Source organism: Opisthorchis viverrini, assembly GCF_000715545.1.
Source record: "Opisthorchis viverrini unplaced genomic scaffold opera_v5_47, whole genome shotgun sequence".
Taxonomy (NCBI): domain Eukaryota; kingdom Metazoa; phylum Platyhelminthes; class Trematoda; order Opisthorchiida; family Opisthorchiidae; genus Opisthorchis; species Opisthorchis viverrini.
The window spans coordinates 677,355-695,995 of NW_008751702.1; the positions used below are offsets into that span (position 1 = coordinate 677,355).

At 43.7% G+C, this 18,641-nt stretch overlaps 1 protein-coding gene across 1 annotated transcript in view; it reads right to left on the reverse strand.

The window, feature by feature from the left end:
• Positions 1-240: 240 nt before the first annotated feature.
• Positions 241-18,641, reverse strand: part of T265_03290 (hypothetical protein) — a gene marked incomplete at both ends in the record, with an annotated part of 60,064 nt that continues 41,663 nt past the window's right edge. Inside the window, 3 exons of the mRNA XM_009167736.1 lie at positions 241-2,179; positions 3,538-3,886; positions 7,560-7,681. Of these exons, the coding sequence (XP_009166000.1) occupies positions 1,188-2,179; positions 3,538-3,886; positions 7,560-7,681 (1,463 nt within the window). The remainder of the gene's footprint in view (positions 2,180-3,537; positions 3,887-7,559; positions 7,682-18,641) is intronic.

Consider the following 18,641-nt stretch of genomic DNA (forward strand, 5'->3'; position numbering starts at 1 on the left):
CTGTTACCCAGTGCACCTATTTGGTTAGAAGACTTAGGTCTCCAAAAAAGGACGGTTCCCGAAAAGAGCAATTCCGCCATGCCTCGGTGATATCGCCTCCTTTATCACATGGTCCAATCATGCGCTTGACCTTACTCAGATGTTTTTCAGTGTCAGAGTTATTTACTGATGTCACCACTGCACTACTTTACAGAGGTCACAGAACAGGGAAGTATCCCACGCAACAGCAAAAACTAAATCCGGGATCAAAGCTAGAGTTGTATTCAGTATTTGCATTCAAAAAAAACAGTGCCGTAAATAATTGCATAAGTGTGTTTTTCGTGATCGACAAAGTGGGAAATTGTTTGCCTATTTACAATAGATACCCTGTTCGAGCCAGCATTGCAGTGCATCAGTTCTACAACGCGCAAAACAAGAAGAATATGCATTCAGGTCACATTTGGTTGAGAAAAATAATGGCCAGAAAACAGCTAGATTCGCGACGCTGCCGTTGTTTAGAGAAAAAACAATCGGATTCGATAAGGAGGTGAGGATGGTGTAGTCGTGCTGTTGTATCAGACCGAACAAGAGATGTGACAACACCAGAAAGAGGGCAGTTCTGCCCGGGAAGCAAAAATAAGCCAATTAAGTTAAGGTCACTCATCCCGGCAGAGGTCATGTGATAGATCACTCATTTTTTCGAGTAGATAAACAGGCAACAGCCGACAGTCAGTTTAGAATGCTGGATGGGAAACCGAGATTCGGATAATGGCGTAAATTGGGTCAAATGGGAAATGCTGCGTTCGAGTAGGATGTTTGGGTTTACAACTTTACGTTCTATTTTAAAAAAACTGCGCTTTAAAAAGGTTGGCGGAAAAAGAGAAAATGAACCTTAAGAACGGGATTATGTGTCGTGTCAAGTGCAGACATCACACCATCGACTAGAGCTGAAGTTTGAGCAGTATTCAAAATGATATCAGTTGGATTGACAGATGTGACTAAGGTATTCAAATGGGAAGGGTGTTAATTCGACTCCTCGTTTGAGATTCACAGGTTTTATGTAAATTATATGTTCCACAGCGAACGTATGTACAGAATGATGACATACCCTGTATCCCGGAGCACTTGTGTGTGTTAAAAGAAATCAAGCGAATAAGTGCTTGTGAGAGAAAGAGAGAGTGATAGGCGAAGCGACAAACAAATGCCGGTTAGGCCCTCATGTTTGTACCGTGTGAACTGTCTGTTTGAGGGTGATAGTTCAGCAGCGGCGTGTTACTCTGGCCCAAATCTAACTCACCAGTAGTCGAGGAAAGATGTGACTGTGGTGTCGGGACAGGATAGCTGAAACTTGCACAGGTGGTAGCTCCTACACTCGACTGATAACCGGGATAAGATTGCTGTCCTGAGTGACCAGGCTGAAATAGCAGACGACCATCTACCGCTTCGTTGGACAAGGGTGAACCGGGACCAGTGATTGCAGAGGATTCGGCAGAGGATGAGTTGGTGATGGAATTCGGGGCTGCCATCGAGCCACTAAAATTAGGACCATGACCATTAGCCATGGGATATACCATGCCTGGAGGGTATATGTTCATAGCATTGCTAGTAAGCATATACTCATTGCCCCCGGCAGTACTGGCAGGATACATTGGCTGGGTGTAACCAGCCATGGTACTCGGATCTTGCATCGCATAGAACTGCCCGCCGGGTTGTGATCCCACTGATTGTAACAAAATGGGGTAAGAGCCGGGTACGATCGCCACAGAGCCTGGTGCCGCAGGCTGAAAGTTCTGATTTGGTATTAGGGCTTGACCACTGCTGGAAAAAGAGTGGGAACCGTTGGTAGATGAATATCCCAAAGTAGCCGTACCAGCTCCAGTGCCTGGTGGTGACGGACGAATTCGAGGGTCACCCGGCGCACTCCAAGGTGTTGCAGTGGAATTGATTCCATTGCGACACATACCTACAGAGCTACTGCTCGCTGCTGAAGGAGATTTCATCTGGGTTTGTTGTACCGGTCCATAGTAGTTTCGCTGTCGAAGATGGGCAGCACGGCTGGCGCGCGAGGTTCTTCTGCTGACCAGACAGTAGGACACTACACATACGCATACGAAGAATACTACAATAGGCACAGCGATATACACGGTTAGTCGACGCATGCTGCTGCCAACCAATTCACCCGCGTCGCCCACTCCATCCCCTGGAAAGGCAAGCAGAAATAAAGTGCCCTTGTTAAACGAATCCGTACAAGAAAAAACTGTAGGCACAGTATAACGTGATAACCTGGAGGGTAAAAGCTTTACACTTCTGGTTGCGCTTGTTGGTCGATGAGCAGAAAACATCCAGAGTTTCACTATACAGGTAAACAAAGAAATTTCTGGAACTTTATTCATCACTATCAACATCAGCGGCAGCAGCTTGTCACATGTCGGAAAATGAAGGCAACGCACAACAGATGATGATGAATGAATGACTTGATTAATATGAAAATCATGGACATATGGTCCGGATGTGCACCGTGAGCTCTCTAACAGTTACCACGATTTTAGCCAGTATCCAATGTGTCAACTAATACGGAAGAGCATTGAGCGATTATATTGTTCTCCGTATATCTAATGTCCAGGCAAAATTGGCTTGAGTCGGGAACAACCATGCCCCGCCCACAGCTAGGATGTCTCGCTGAAAAGGTTGGTCCTGGCCTGATGACAAGGTGTATTTTTCACCAAATGAGCATAAAGACTGTATAGTCGCATGGGAATGAAGTTTGTGTATCAGAAGGTAAGACAGGGATGAGTAATCTGCCATTTATGGAGGAGGGGTGATGAGTTGCTTGGCAGGCCGACTGAATGGATAGACGACGGACGGATGGATGGCAGAGCCAGGCGACGAATTGTTTATCGCATGAATGAATAGACGGATAGCATGCCAATGAATAACTAAGTCGGTGTAACCATTATCTGCTCTCAATAGATTAGGGATGGACGACGGAACAGTCTATTGAGAAGAAGTGAGTACCAACCACAACGGATAAGACAAGAGGAAACAACAACTGCTGTACCTATGGTGACATGCTGTCAATCAATACATGGAACGGTATGAATGGTCGGCAGAAAACATTTGGATGACAGTTAAGTCAACAATGGAATTATCGCCTGCCCTTATTAGATAGCCGGCCTATTTGTGTTGACTGAATGCACGTGCGCATAGCCCGACCCGCATTGTTCAGACGCGTGTACCAATATGTGACCGAAACAAAAAGCTTGAACAGGGCATACACACATACATCAGACTCATCCGCACTCCGAATTTGTGCATTGTTTCAGTGTCCCTACCGAGGGAGAACAAATGCTGGCAGCTCAAGAAACTAAATTGAACCGTCAATTAGAAAAATATTGCATGGTGTTTGCGTAAACAGCAACAGTGAAAGGATAGTCCAATAGGGCAGCAGTTTTGTTCAAACGGAGGGATGATGAAGAAACTAACGCGCTCTACCGAAATGTTTTCACCTGTGTCAAGCAAATAAAACGGTGTTGAAAAAAGTCATGATATTCATCGTACCTGTTACAGATATGTGAACAAATTTGTGGTCATCTCGGCCTGCCTCCGTGAGGACGGAACAGACGTATCGTCCAGCATCAGAGGGTTTTGCTTGGCGAATCAACAGCCGACTCAACTGGTTGCTGGAGGCCTCAGTTGCCACGGCACCAGAGGTTGGAATCAGTGGGTGAATGGTTCGACTGACCAGTTTGTGCCCAGAAAACCTGTGAGTTGCTGGTGCAACGACTCCATCTACAGCGCTGTTGGGAACGCTAGGTAACACTACGAAGGTGCCTCCAGCCCATTGAATAACTTCACGACCTCTCCCTTCGTAGTGTGAGCGCTGAGACGCATCAATGCTCTTGCCCCACTGGCGAAAGAAAACAAGGAGTGAAGTAAGTTACTAGTAAATTATCAGTATCAAAATGGTGTGAAAAAAGTTCACTTTATTGTTCTGAAGTTGGCTGAGCTTCAGAGGATGCTGATGATGGTGATTTAACGACTTCCGGTTCCTACAAAAAAGGGTCAAAAGTATCTTCAGTGACAATGCCAGTGGATCAGTTCCCATGATCCTAGGCAGTCATGAGAGATAAGGTGTGTACTCGGCAGCACCTTGAATAGTCATAAACCCATACCAACCCACGATGAAATGAACAATATGCAAGTAAGTAATTCCTGCATTCTGTATTTGTTCACCAGTTGCAAACTAAAGTAGTCAGGGACGTTACGCAGACAAGGATTAAGAAGAAAGTTCCAAAGTGTAAATTTGAGCCTTCGCTTACTCAAACTCTAGGTACATAAGACAAGATCATGAAGGCAAACACATAAAGTAAGACAACATTCACTGCACAAAAATAGGATAAAAATGTAATATTGTTTGCAACGATCCCATCGAACACGAAGCCGAAAAAACATGACTCTGCAACGGGAACTACGTCAAATACGTGACATTGTCGTAGTATAGTCGTTGGAAGTGATAATAAAAATGGATAAATCAAACCTAAAGCTATCTGACTACACCGCCACCCGAAACTTGACCGCTGAAGCTAAGCCCACGATCGTAGTATGAACCTACTGCTGCTGAGATGTCTTACATTCCTAGAACTTATTTGAATGCACGAGGTGAAAAGCTATTCTGGGGTAGTATCAATGAGTAATTCGGGCACAAAAACATCGAATGCGACAGAAGCACTTGACAATCAGAACAATTACCGTTGCAGTAACCGAGCTGATCGGACGAGTTATCAGGCTGGAAAAAACCGACTGCGCGAAGAGTTCTCAACGGTCGGGTGTTCCGTTAGGATAACTGTGCGCTTGTTGTGAAATCCATGTTGATCCGTGCTAAACCAATCCCTTGGTTACAGCAAAGGTAAGTCATATTCCTAGAATTTATCTAGCGAATAAAAGTGTGCATTTCAATGTGAATCCCTGACGTTTCTAGGCTTGGGCAAGATGGAACTGCATGAGACCTCAGGATTTATTAAAGATATACGACAGCTACGTTAACACAATGACCATGAATGGACGGTTCCACAAGCTGATATCGGAAACGTCTAACGAAAAATGTCACAATAGTTGTATCCCAGTAAAGATGCCATTGTTCGCCGGTGAGAGCGAAAACAGAATTTCGACAAAACCCTGTGTTTCCGAGCGGAATCAGGCTGCGTAAAGGTACATTCTGCCTGAATAATACCCAGTTAGACACATTATGATCCTACACATTTCTCCCACTATCAGGATGAAGATGGTTGGTTAGGGCGCCCAAAACGAATAAGGGAAAATCTCCATCCATTTGGTTTCTAATGGCAGCACAATAACCGTTTGGAGTTGAAGATGTTTATATAAATGAAGGTAAGAGTGCTACGGTATTGTTGAAATGCCAATTAGATCGGGCAGAGGTCTCCGCAGGAGGTAGACGTGAATTAGATGGTGAGCTTTGCATGAGCTTCGCCTTGAGTTGCAGCAATTGAGAACAGACATCTTATGTTGGTCCAGTTTAGCTAGTAAAAAAGAGAGCTTTGAAAGGACTTGAGCACGGAAACGTCAGAATAAATATATTTCATGAGCCCTAACAAGGTTTCTACCCCCTCACCAATACATTATCCCCCGTACCGTAAACTGGATTTTTCTGATGTATCAGAATCATTTTAACATCTTTTTTTCCATAGGGTATTGAAATATCCATTCCAATGAAAGCGACAGAAAAGACGCAAAGGATAGATCGGACATCCTGTGTAGATTCGTTTTGGTAAAAGTCAGTCTCCAGCCAGTGGGAGAAACATGTTTTATAGATATTATTGTGCGCATTTCTTTTGGGAATAGGAAGTTAGCGGTGGGACTGTAAATTGAAGGCCAATGAAGCTAATAGACCTTTAAATATGTGTTGAAGGTTTATAGACTGGAAATATTCTAATAGTCACGTCGCCAATGAGCGGTGTCCAGGCACCATCTGCAAGCACAGTGCACTGAGACTTGACCGCCTTCACTCATTATGTTGTCCGAACTGCATTAGAAACGCTGACGCCAACAACCAAGCCATTGGAAGAATCATAACGGAATCGGGTTTGGTCCCAAGGGTCAAGACTGGACGTGTTATTACATGAAATTCGATCGAAATAGAACACATGTGCAGGTTTAGCTTGCCATGGTATGCAAACTATTATGATGAGCTGAACGGAAATCGAATACCGAATCGTGTGCAACGTCAGAGCATTGTTTTATTTCACGCACGACAACTTAAAAGAAACCAGAAAAAGTGCACAATAGTTCATAGATGAGCCGTATCTTGACTGTCTGAAGGGTCCTCATAACAAAGTTCATTGGGGCAACGGTGGAAATCAATATTCAGCACACTATTCGAAACCACATGTCTCGCGTTAAGAAACCTCGCACGAACTGCACGTCTCACTTAAAGAAGCCAACCGAAGATTACCTCGTAGGAGCGGTCTCTTGCTGGGAAGAAGGAACCGTTGAAAGGAAGTGAAGAAAAAATATCTTCCCAAGCTGATAATTACTCTTCAGATGCACAGGTATGGCTCAGTAGGATGCAGTGGACATTTTACATGGAATACTATCCCAATTATAAAAATTTTATACATCATTTGTCGGAGTAAGTTACAAATTCGCCCCAACCACAAGGAACCTGCAACCGAACAGCAACCCAAACGCAAAGCTGTTGCCCTAGCAACAAGTTTTCATCCCCACAGTAAAGCTACGAAGTTTGGCCTACACAACCGAACTTTTTAATAGGATTTTTGTAATGTACTACTCATAAGGTTGCTGAAAATCCATCGACAGCCCACGACCGGTTTCGCCCTTTTTGGGGCTCATCAGGTAGGCGCAGTCCCCGGGTTTCTGTCAACCTTATGTTCTACTTGAAACCAAATTGCACGAAATTAGCGAATATACACTCATCTAAAAAAACAACAGGCTCTCTTTTAATGTAACCACTGTCGATAAACGACAGAGGTGTTTTTGTGCGAGTGGCGATGAAATCGGTAATTTCGGATGCAATGGCGCGAAACTTAAACAAAGGCGCCTGGCTTCTAAGCTGGCCTGGGCAGCTGTTCGGGCAATCCCTAATTGGTCATCTGTTTATATTGTGTGTGCGTGTAAGGGGATTGGATGCAGAGCGATCAGCGCCCACTTCGGCGTTATGTTGGGTAGGTGAGTGCGCGCAAGCTCATCTACGCCAGGGAAGTGAAATCCAAATCGCCATGACGAAACGAATCTGGTGTGAATTAACAGTCTTGTCAACAAAACCAGTGTCTTCATCTCTCACGTATAAATAAATGAAGCAGCAACGTGATGCATAGATGGAAGAATAAATAGACATCATTTGAATGAACACTAGTCCAGCCCATTCAGTCAGTCATCCAGTCCATTGGCCTGTTTATTTCTAAAACGATGTTTGCCCGTGCGTGCGTAAAACGCGCTTCCAACAGGAGGAAGGAGGAAAGAGAAACAAGACCAAACGGGTGTGAGTTAATCATGTTTACATATGCTGAAAGGTCGAACCCAAAACGTGCCATATCCGCACTTACTCGAATCGTGCTTGAACGATGCTCTTCGGGATTAACTTCACAGGTGAAAACCGCATCTTGACCAGCAACCACTGTTTCACTAGTGTTTCGAGATCCAAGAATAATCGGGCCATCTGAACGAGCTGAAATATAGGAAATGTCGAACGTTCGATGAAACATTTCAAAGTGACATAAGATTGACTTAAACAGGGACCAAGGGTTTGGAGAACTTCCTCTACGATATGAAATAAGAGCTAAAGTGGAAGCCACCATTCAACGAATGATTTTATACTCTTAAGTGTAGAAATGCTAAGAAATTATAGATGTGGCGAACGATGAGCGCAGTGATCAGAGAAGGCTTCAGTAGTGGAATCGCGATTGTGCAGTCTTAGGAATAAACAAAACTGTATAGGATGTATGTTTCGTCCCTTGTGATAAACAGTGCTATAAAAGAAGAACGAAATTCGTCCAAGCATATGCTGATGCATGTCACATCTGTCGATCGCCTACTATTTTCATCACTGAGTCCGCTGCAAGAATCCGTCTAGGGTGACATGTCCCATCAGAGGGCAGACGTTGTACATGTCAAAACCGAAAACCGGAGGCAGCACAGCATGCGGTCAGGGGTGAAACAAGCAAGGATCAAATCTGTACAGGCCTGCCCATACAGTTTAGATGATTGTGAAACGCCGAATTGCAAACGGGGAATTACATCGGCTTGTTCTGTCGTGTTTAAGCATACACACACGAGCCTCAACACACACGCATGCATACACAAATCCAAGCCAATGCGTTCGCTTGTAGTGGCAAGATACGTTCTTCAATGAGGCAATCTAAAACTGGCTGTTGGTGACAGCATCCAACCGCGCTATCGAAAGGATGCAAGCAGCCGAAACTGCCAACTGTGAAATGCTTTTGACGGTTGAACATTAACAGTTTATGACAGGAAAATGTTTGGGGGCACCGAAAGGGAGAATTTCAGATTCAGTTGTCTTGAAAATGTGAGTTACAGAACCACTCCTCCTAACTGTCGAGCACAATCCGTCATGAAGACCATCCGAGAGGAAGTTAGAAACATCTCATCCAACTGACAGCTGTATGTCAGTTTGTCCACAACATCTGCTAAACAAAAAATTGCTGCTTGTGTAAGTTCAACGTGTGTAAGTAGTTCGATAAAACGGGGAATTACCTCGGCTTGTTCTGTCGTGTTTAAGCATACACACACGAGCCTCAACACACACGCATGCATACACAAATCCAAGCCAATGCGTTCGCTTGTAGTGGCAAGATACGTTCTTCAATGAGGCAATCTAAAACTGGCTGTTGGTGACAGCATCCAACCGCGCTATCGAAAGGATGCAAGCAGCCGAAACTGCCAACTGTGAAATGCTTTTGACGGTTGAACATTAACAGTTTATGACAGGAAAATGTTTGGGGGCACCGAAAGGGAGAATTTCAGATTCAGTTGTCTTGAAAATGTGAGTTACAGAACCACTCCTCCTAACTGTCGAGCACAATCCGTCATGAAGACCATCCGAGAGGAAGTTAGAAACATCTCATCCAACTGACAGCTGTATGTCAGTTTGTCCACAACATCTGCTAAACAAAAAATTGCTGCTTGTGTAAGTTCAACGTGTGTAAGTAGTTCGATAGGTGCGCTCGAGGGTACACAAGTTTGGCGGGATGATTGCATCGAATTTGCTGTCAACCAGTTCCATAACCAAAACTGACATGCATCTGACTGGGTAATCGTAAACAGGACGAACACACAGACATTGCAACCACGCGGCTTCTACATAACCACCAACAAAAGTGTCTAAGCTGTCAGTCGTCTGCCGTGCCTAGCAGTTGTGTCAGATCCACATTGGAAGTCTCCCGTCCAACAAACCGTATGAATAATCCTACCAAACCGTGCTAGCCGATCATACTGACAAGATGAAGGGGGCGCCAAGATAAGTGAAACCAGTAGTCGCTTTAGGTGCCAAGTAAACGACAAACGGTGTGCACGCGCACACACGTAGACGCGGGCAATCATCCAGCCTATCCTCGTCAATTCCAACTCAATGCTTCCCGAAGACCCAAAAATGTTTCCAAACTGTGCAGGTTCGTTTAAAGGTCAACGCAATGTCCAAAGTGATATGTGTGGCGGGTGGTCGGGCTGATGTGTGTGTGTGTGCGCCCGCACGCGTGAGTGCGAGCATGTGATTGTGTAAAAGCGTTCACGGGCACACAGTAGAGCACATATGTGGGCCTCCGTACGTGCTACGTCGGATGGTAACCGATATGACAGAATGACAGGACCAACTAGTAGCGGAAGCATATGGTGGAAGTTTTCTGTTCGTGTATGCACGCGCTAGTGTATTTTTATCCCGACCGACCAACGGGCTGACCGACCTGCCCACCTACTAACCTGACTACCCGAAAGAGTTTATGTGTACACGAATCGAAACGAGCTGTGACTTCCAAGCGCTTGCAGCTTATCCGGCCACACCAAGCTAGACATCCCGTCATATTTGACAGGACGCCAGACTATGAAGTGAAAATACCAAGCAACATTTACAGCATCACTTTAGGTGTAGGGTATCGGGGCAAAGACCGGAGAAAATATCCGTTCGCTTGCTCGTTTGAACAACGGAGTGAACAAATAAACGGGCGAAGTTGGAGCATACAGTGCAGTGAATCGAAGATGCCATAATGAACTCAGTTGTTCTCAAAGGCTAGAATAAAACCAACAAGAAAGGAATCATATGCAGTCGGGTCCACAGAAAGACTAGATAGAGTTTGGTTCAAAATGTAGCTTGTTGGAATCCAGCTCCAAGGGAGGAGCAAGTGACAGCTAAACAGTACAGTCCTCCGTCGCCTAACTACTTCTGAAGCCTCTTGAAATGTGAACACACCACCCCATTCCGACCAACTGGGAAGTCTCAAGGTAAATTTTGCAAGAAAGCTCAAGCCTGACCAGTCAGTTAGCATGAAGGTTGATACTACCGGCTCAGACAAGCTTGGGAAATCAATATTACCCAGCGTTTGGTATACTTCGGATGCCCGTTAACAAGCGTCTCGGAAATCGCTGTAGTGATTGCCCCTAGAATAGAATACAACACCTGGAAAGGAAGATTGGGCACAGTGTGGAGGTGACCTATCATTGGATCACATGTTAGATCATAGCTGATGATGTGGGCTTTTTAGGGAGTGAGATTTATCATTCTGAAAACCCTAAAAAAACTTTTCAACTCCCCGTTGTTGGACCAACCATAACTGATATCCGGATTTGATGAATTTGGACCACGACCCCAATGCGAGCCCAAATGGTGCACGCACAAGCCAGTCTTATGGGTGGTTTCCATCTATCAGGCGTTATTAATAAAAGATAATGCTCTGCGATCCACTGGGAAATACGAGGCTTTCAAATTTTCCTTTTTTATGCATTTAGTAGGAATAATAAATTTATGCACCAAAAGGTATCCTACACAAGATGATTAATAACCAAGTAGTAATACGAATCGCTGGCGATGTGTATGCAAACAGGACTACATCTAGCGTTTGTGAATATAAAACCCAGTTTTCTTTTATCACTTATATTGTATACACGCAATGGATATAAAAAATTTCTTGAGATATTGGATATCGGTTTGATTGAATCCTGATGGACAGACAGCTTTTGCGCACCCCATTCGGCTGGACAACATCAGTGACAAGAGGTAGGTGACTGCCAAACTTCGAGTTAACCCTAGCTGTCTAAAACGGTTAAACTGAAATATTTCATTCCACCATTGGGACTTTCTTCAGCATAACATAGCATTCAGTTACTTGTTGAGTAGCAAATAGAAGCAAGGTTAGAATCTTCATGAACTGACAAACTCAGAGACGACCGTTGGCGAATTGCAAAGCAACCCGCATGATCGATTAAGACGAATGCTGTTGCAGCGGAGTGAACCACCTAGATGTTGTTCATCTGTTGTTCAAATCGAAAAGTTATTGTTAGCCCGCATCCAGCTCCCTCTAGCCATAAGTATTTGACTTCGTTCACTTAATTCCTAACCGACATCCTCCAATCTCTCTCTCTTCCTATATACACGTTTGTTTAGCCAGTTTCTAATCCATTTTCGATAATCGCGCTTCCTCATCGATACGGCATTGTTCACCCTTGGGACCAGATAAGCAAGCAAGCAAGCACTATTCAGACACCCAACTCGGTGAACTTGAGTGACAATTTGATTAGTACTCAAGCATTTATAGACTGGTAACCACATTATTCGCAATGTCTGTACACTCACTTGAATCGACAACAAAGTGTTTCCACAACAATCAGTTCTGATAAGTATGATAGAAAAATAAGGAGGTGACCTCGAATTATACAGCGGAAGGGGTGAAGGGAAGACTGGAATAGGGAAGCAGATTGTGTTTGTGCCAGGAAAGTAAATTGAATTTCGTGGGGGGTACATAAAAGATTACGTGGACTTGTGATTACTTGGTGTAATGAAAAAGAGTGTTTAGCTACAGACAGAGGAGAGCCGGACAACTAGTGAACTGGCCAAAGGGAAGTAGGTATGACTGCGGGATTTACATAGGCAAAGTGGATTGGACGAGTAAAAAGCCTGAGAAAAATCGGATCAAAAGATTCATAGTACAACGTTCTATGCTACTGACTGTCTGCAGTGTGAGTAATTCATTTTGGCTTCGCGTATTTCCCACACCTGCTCAGTGAGAATTCTAATACCTTTTCGTACGGTTTCCCTCCGTGCGCGTACTCACATTCGTGGGGCCCGAAAATGCTCCCTCGGAAGAAATGTGAGTGACCAAATTTCTGCACTGTGATATTAGAGTTTTATATACCATGCGGTGATATTTAATGGCTTTCACGAGCGGTGAAAAAAATGTTCTACTGCATCTGTAGTGAATGCTCCACATTCAGCACTCTGGTGTATTCTCAGGACATGTCATCTGCATCACTAGGATAAGGCGTGTCTTTATCGAGCTAGGCTTGAGGTTAGAACCGTCAGATGTCATCATTTACCATACAGACTTATTCTTATTTGGCAGCGAGAACCACGATGGACATTCTAGCTTGAGGCGGTCTTAGCTTCAGTCGATAGTTTAGCTGTGAACGAACGGTGAAGTGTGTGTGGCTTGAATTGAATCATTGGCTTGGTCACTTAAGTTTGCAAAAAAGGAGTTTATTATGTATAAGCCATATACCTGTGAAATAAGCTATCTGAAGTGATTAAGAGCCGATGAAACAAGGTGCTTCTACTAATGCGTCTCCTCTTAGGGGCAATTCAGTTAGTTGGGGGGGCAGAAAGTATCTGCCCTTCGGTTTTGAGAATGAGACGGGAGAAGCTGCGCCTTCGAACTTGTTTCCCAATGGATGTTTCACTCTTGGAGGGAATTTTTCGAGCGAAGGGCATCGGAATTCAAAACTATTGTCAAAGTATCAGGTAACTGTCAACTGCGATCAGACTAGAAGTCCCCGATATCGACCAACCTTGGAAAGGTTGGGGAAACACGCCCATTTGCAAATTAAGTCGGTGTTAACGGGAGATTCATTTGAATCCAAATTGAGTCTCCCACTGTCGGGAAACTTGTAAGTAGTATTTTCCCCTCAACGGGGTGAACTCGTACGATTGTGGGCAGTTTCCGTTATCTGGTCTAATGTACAAACTTGCTTTCAGTATACCTGGAAGCATACGAATAGGAACCAAGGAAGACTATAGTTGTTTGGTTGAAATGTACTCAAATTCATCACAAAGATCGACTGTATTTACTTGGAACATAGAAGATATCATGTATATGCATGTTTCTTCAGCCCGGTTTTTTTCGGCATGCTTTCCATCTATAAGGTGAATGTCTGGCGTGATGGTCGTGTAAACTGAACATGGCGAAGAGTTCAACAGTAGCAACAAATGATAAAGCAGCAACGCTACTGAGCCGGTCAATTGATGTAACAGGTGAAGGTGAAAAAGGAAACAGGAAAAAGGTGAAACAGTAAGATCAGTTGGATCTTTGAAAGTTATCCGAGATCGTTGGCTGAAAACCACGTGATTGTTCAGGCAAACAGAAGTATTCGGAAAATCTTTCTGCCTCGAATGTTGGTGCGCAAAAATGAATCCAAATGTGGTGAAAGAAGCACAACACCAAGTAGCTATTGGTTGTTGATCAGGTGGCTGTTGATCTGTTCGCCGAGCTTGGCAATTGGCTTGCAAACGTTTCGTCACCATACGAGGAGACATCATCAGTGCGCAGTTGAGTGGGTACTTCTTCCTTGCCTGCGTGCGTTTATGTAGCATTCGAAGGCTATCTGTTATCTTCTGACGTGATTGGCTATATAAACGCACGCAGGCAAGGAAGAAGTACCCACTCAACTGCGCACTGATGATGTCTCCTCGTATGGTGACGAAACGTTTGCAAGCCAATTGCCAAGCTCGGCGAACAGATCAACAGCCACCTGATCAACAACCAATAAACTCACCCGAGCTACCAATATTTCAACAAATTACCAACCAAGTAGCTAGTCAGCACAGTTGCGCAGTGTTAATGAGGGAATCGAACTTGCTGCCCGAAGGTTGTCGAACCGCGAAATGCGGGTGGCTGGTCAGTCAGAAAGTCATACACTTCTGCCAGGGTACAACAAAATTGTTTTCTGCCATCAGTGAGTTCAAATCTGGGAAGATTTAGGCGAAAAACGAACCATTCTGCTCAAGTGTAAGTGCAAGTCGAAAGATGCGTACACAGTGAGTTTCGCTACCGTCCCGTCGCCTTCCTACATTACGATACAAATATGATGTGAAGTAGTGTAGTTTAGCAATGAAAAACTAGTGTCACATTCCCACGACAGTTCAAAATTGGAGTCGGACACGAATTTAGGTATTTCAAACGTAAGGTCGCAACAAATGAATGCTGTGCACCGGTGTGTCAACAAGTTGGGGGAAATTTGGACTAATTTCTAAAACTACTAACTAAAAAGAGAAGCTGCCATCCAAAACAGCATCTTTTCCAATTCCCACAAACCTATATCTACTCATGTGCTTGGGACTGGAATATCAAAATGTTCTATTTAAACGTGTATCCCATTCTATCGACTCAAAATCAGAAAAATGTCTGCCCAGAAGAAAGGAAGTAGTACAACAAAAGGAAAAAAAGATTGCCCAACGTTATGATGGATGGAGGCAAAACGGTGAGGAGAAAACTGACATTTGAAGCGGCTGCAAAAACCCTCTAATTTAGTTATTCATTCAAATTCTCCCAATTGCCAGCTGAGAAAGTTGCAGATATTTTGTTGTGTTGCAGCTTCACAAGCACAGTTTGTATTTAAGGGCAGTCTATCGATCTGACGTCCAACTCGTCTCACTGTGACAACTGTCTGGTTATACCGAAAGTTTAGTTCCGTAAAAATGACCAATTTACGGTTGATTTTGAAGCTAAACTACCTTGTTAAAAGTGATCGGGTAGAACGCAGTAAATTCTACTACTGTGATAGCTACCACACACACACACAAATTCCCCGGGTGTTCATCATACCACACATTAATATTTTAAGATAGTTTTGACTAGTCTATCTATGTCAAATGCGTTGTGATAAGAATCCAACGTTCGTCATACATGCAGTAAACATGTTATTGAAAAATTCATGGCCTTAGACTTGCTTGATCCTAAGTTCAATACAGCGACCAATGGAACCGCCCGACCGAACAACTAATTGCGATCAAAGATCATCCCCTGCTAGCAGCACGTATATTAACGCACGCGTAACACTACTCAACACACAACCACTAAACCACCGCTACGCACCCCTACGCTCTCCAATAACGCACTGATGATATCACTTCGAGTGGTGATGAAAAGTTTGCAATCAAATGGCCCAGCGAACAAGCCAACGACCGACAGCGGCACCACACAATAAGCTCCCCGCCAATTCCCTATCTTTAGAGGGCCTGCTTCAAATTCGCAGGAGATGCCGATTCTGTTACCAGTTTAATGATCTCACTGTTTGTGAAAGGCCACGAAGCCATGAGACAGCTGTAACGCTTCCTGCTTGCTCCACCAACAACCGAAGCCCCACAATTAACACAGCCAACAACTGAATTCCCAGCCGCGTAGGAATTATGCTGAATGAACGCAAGTACTAGGTCACCAAATAAAGTAAAAGAATTTTACGTGATGTTCGAAAACTGTAATTGTTTGAGAAATACCCGAGCTCGGTTGAAGGGACGGTTATGACGATACTCTAATCAAACTCAGAGAAGAGCCCATCAACAGAAGATGAGAAACCAATCCTCAATTATCACCGTGGGAAAGAGCAAGAGCCTGACTTTGTGGTCGTTTTTCAACTTCTCGTTGCCTGATTGTCACGTTAGCGTGTACGGAAGATCTGTGAGGTCAGCTGTGCGTTCCCTGCATGACCTTTTTCAGGTTCTGAGGAAAATTTGACGGAACAACTTGCCTATTTGGCATTTAGACGTAGGAAAGGAGCCCGCGCAAATGTTTCAACCCAGTACTGCGGACAAATCGGATCTATAAACTAAAGTTGCAAAAATCAATTAAGCATTTGTCTTAATTTCACCAGTTACTACATTACTACTATTACTACATGCAAGCAGTTCAGCGAAGGCCTCTCCGAAGTATTGTGTCATAGCGAAATTCAGTCCCAGATAGCTTGACCTATTACCACTGACCTACCGGTGACATTCCAAGGCCACTCGACGAGAGAGCGTAGCCATATGCCAATGGCATATAGCTACGCTCCTTATTCAAAAGGAGCTACCATCAAAAATGTTCATTCTGTGGACACCAGTTTGTCGGAGTGAACGTACCGGCCCGTTCAATACGCACATTGATAGGTCTCTGCGACCGTACCAACTTCCGATAAACCAACTTCTACAGGATTTCAAGGGCTAAGAACTGGTCGATAACTCATAAGTCTACGAAATCTCCGCCACTAGGAGCGGAAAAAAAATACAATTACTCTAGTGCATTGTTTTCGTTCAAGGGAGAAGTTTCCAGCTACGGTGGTCGTACAATGCAAGAAAAAATTAGAGAAATATGGTACGTCTGGAAGGTTTGCGTCATAAAACTCAAAACAGCACAAACATACCTTCCAAGTTTCTCTAAACATACGTGAGGAAGTTTAACAGAGGCCTCTTGCCCCATTCCCAGATATATATTTCGTCATGGAAGGCTCTCTAGCTGATGTTCTACACCAGAAAACATCGTTCCAGTTATTCTGTCGTTGAGTACCAGTTCTGCCCATCATTCCACTGATTCAAGTATTACTCATCCTATTGATTACCTTACGGTGTCTGTGCACTAAGCGCAAAATTTAGTTCAGCGTGTACCAGTCCCCACGGTCATTTGGAAACAAGCAAGCGATACTACGAATTCAGCGACCGAAGATTGCTTTGAAAAAAGTGGTATTAGAAGACCGAATTTCAAACTACCATATTGGCCATATTAGTTGTGTAATAATGAGTGGTAGTGACAAAACCATTTTTACTGAAAAGTGAATAAAAATTCCAACGGGAAAGGTAAAAACAATGAGATCCCACCAAAAGTGGCACGCTCATCTGCAATCCAGTTCGCTTTGCGAAAAAAAATCAAGCGGGTTTCAGAGAAACAAATATTATTTGCATGAGAGACTTCAAAGTCGAAGAGTACTATGAAGATTTTAAAATTGCCTCCGAAAATTCGATTATTTCTGTACGACGTGGCACACCGGTGTACTGCCGAAAATCCCTTTAAAGGCAGCAACCCTCAAAAGAGGGAGGGAAAGGTAGCCCCATTTCATGCGAACTATTTTCGTAAAGATATCTCAATAGCAAGTTGAACCCCTTTAAAAAACTAAGGCTTCAGTGCAGCGAAAATCTGACTTTGTAACAGAATCGCAAAAAGCGTTCTCTTTGGCGCTTTCGGCAAGTTTCGGGAACTGGATTTTCACCAAACGAATACTTTATAATCACCTAAGATGACACACCATAGTGTGCGATAAAAACGAAGAAGGCCAAAGATGGAGCCGTGATCAGCGATGCCGCATGCCTATGTATGTCCCTACAAAAGGCATTACGAATAGAGACTTCTTCCCTAATCGAATCTCAAAAAAGATTCCCACTTATGGCATCCGCTGTATCTGATGCACGCCTATATCGTCTACCTTCAGAGGAGAAGCCAGTTGTCCCATTGGATTCCAATTATCGCCGCTGACAGTTTGGCGGCGCTTTTTACAAAGGTCATAAAGACGGAATCTAACGATACTGACCAGAAACTGTTACCCTAAGAGGTTGGGTGCTGTAGAACAGTGAGTCTCAGAAAGGGTTTTAGTGCAAAAACTCTATTCCAGCTAAAAAAAAAGATTATGATGCATGTTGCACGTCCAATCAACCGAATATCGATTCTGCTTCTTTTTCGATGATACTTCCTGACTACCCTGTTCCAAAAGGTTATGTCTTGACACTTTTCATACAATAAAACCTCAAATTTGACGTGCGGAACTTATCGATTAAATTAGTGATTTTTACATGGAAAACCACAATTAACATCTGGGCAATCGGTTTACCGAATACGAGACTACTGGTAATGTTATAAGAAATTCATTTGCATATAATTTCATGCGAATGATTAGTTGTCCCAAGCGCAAAAACAACAGTTTATCAAACTGCCAATTGACAGCATAGTGCTAGCGAAATTCCGCAACATGAGCTTTCAGCTGAAAGTAAAAAAGTGAATTTCAATTCGTTGTAAACATGCTACAGACGTGTTACTGCCATCTGGTTGGTGCAGAAGCTTTTTCAAATCCCGAAGATTTGGGGAGTGATACACATGTCTAACTGAGTTGGACTGTTGAGTCAACAAAACCAAGAAATACATCTAAGCTCACCCTATGCTCATCTATCGCGGCAAATAGCTTTTCGTATCATCATCATATTATTATTACATTACTAATATCTGCTGCTGAGCCTATGATACGCTGTTCCCCACGAATCAATGTAAAATGCACTATGTTTAAACTGCCCACTTAGATCCCGGTAGACTTTGAATTCTAACTTACTTTGACAAGAGATTTGCGGTTGAAAAGACATGCTAGTAGCTGTCTGATCTCAGTGTAGTTCATTT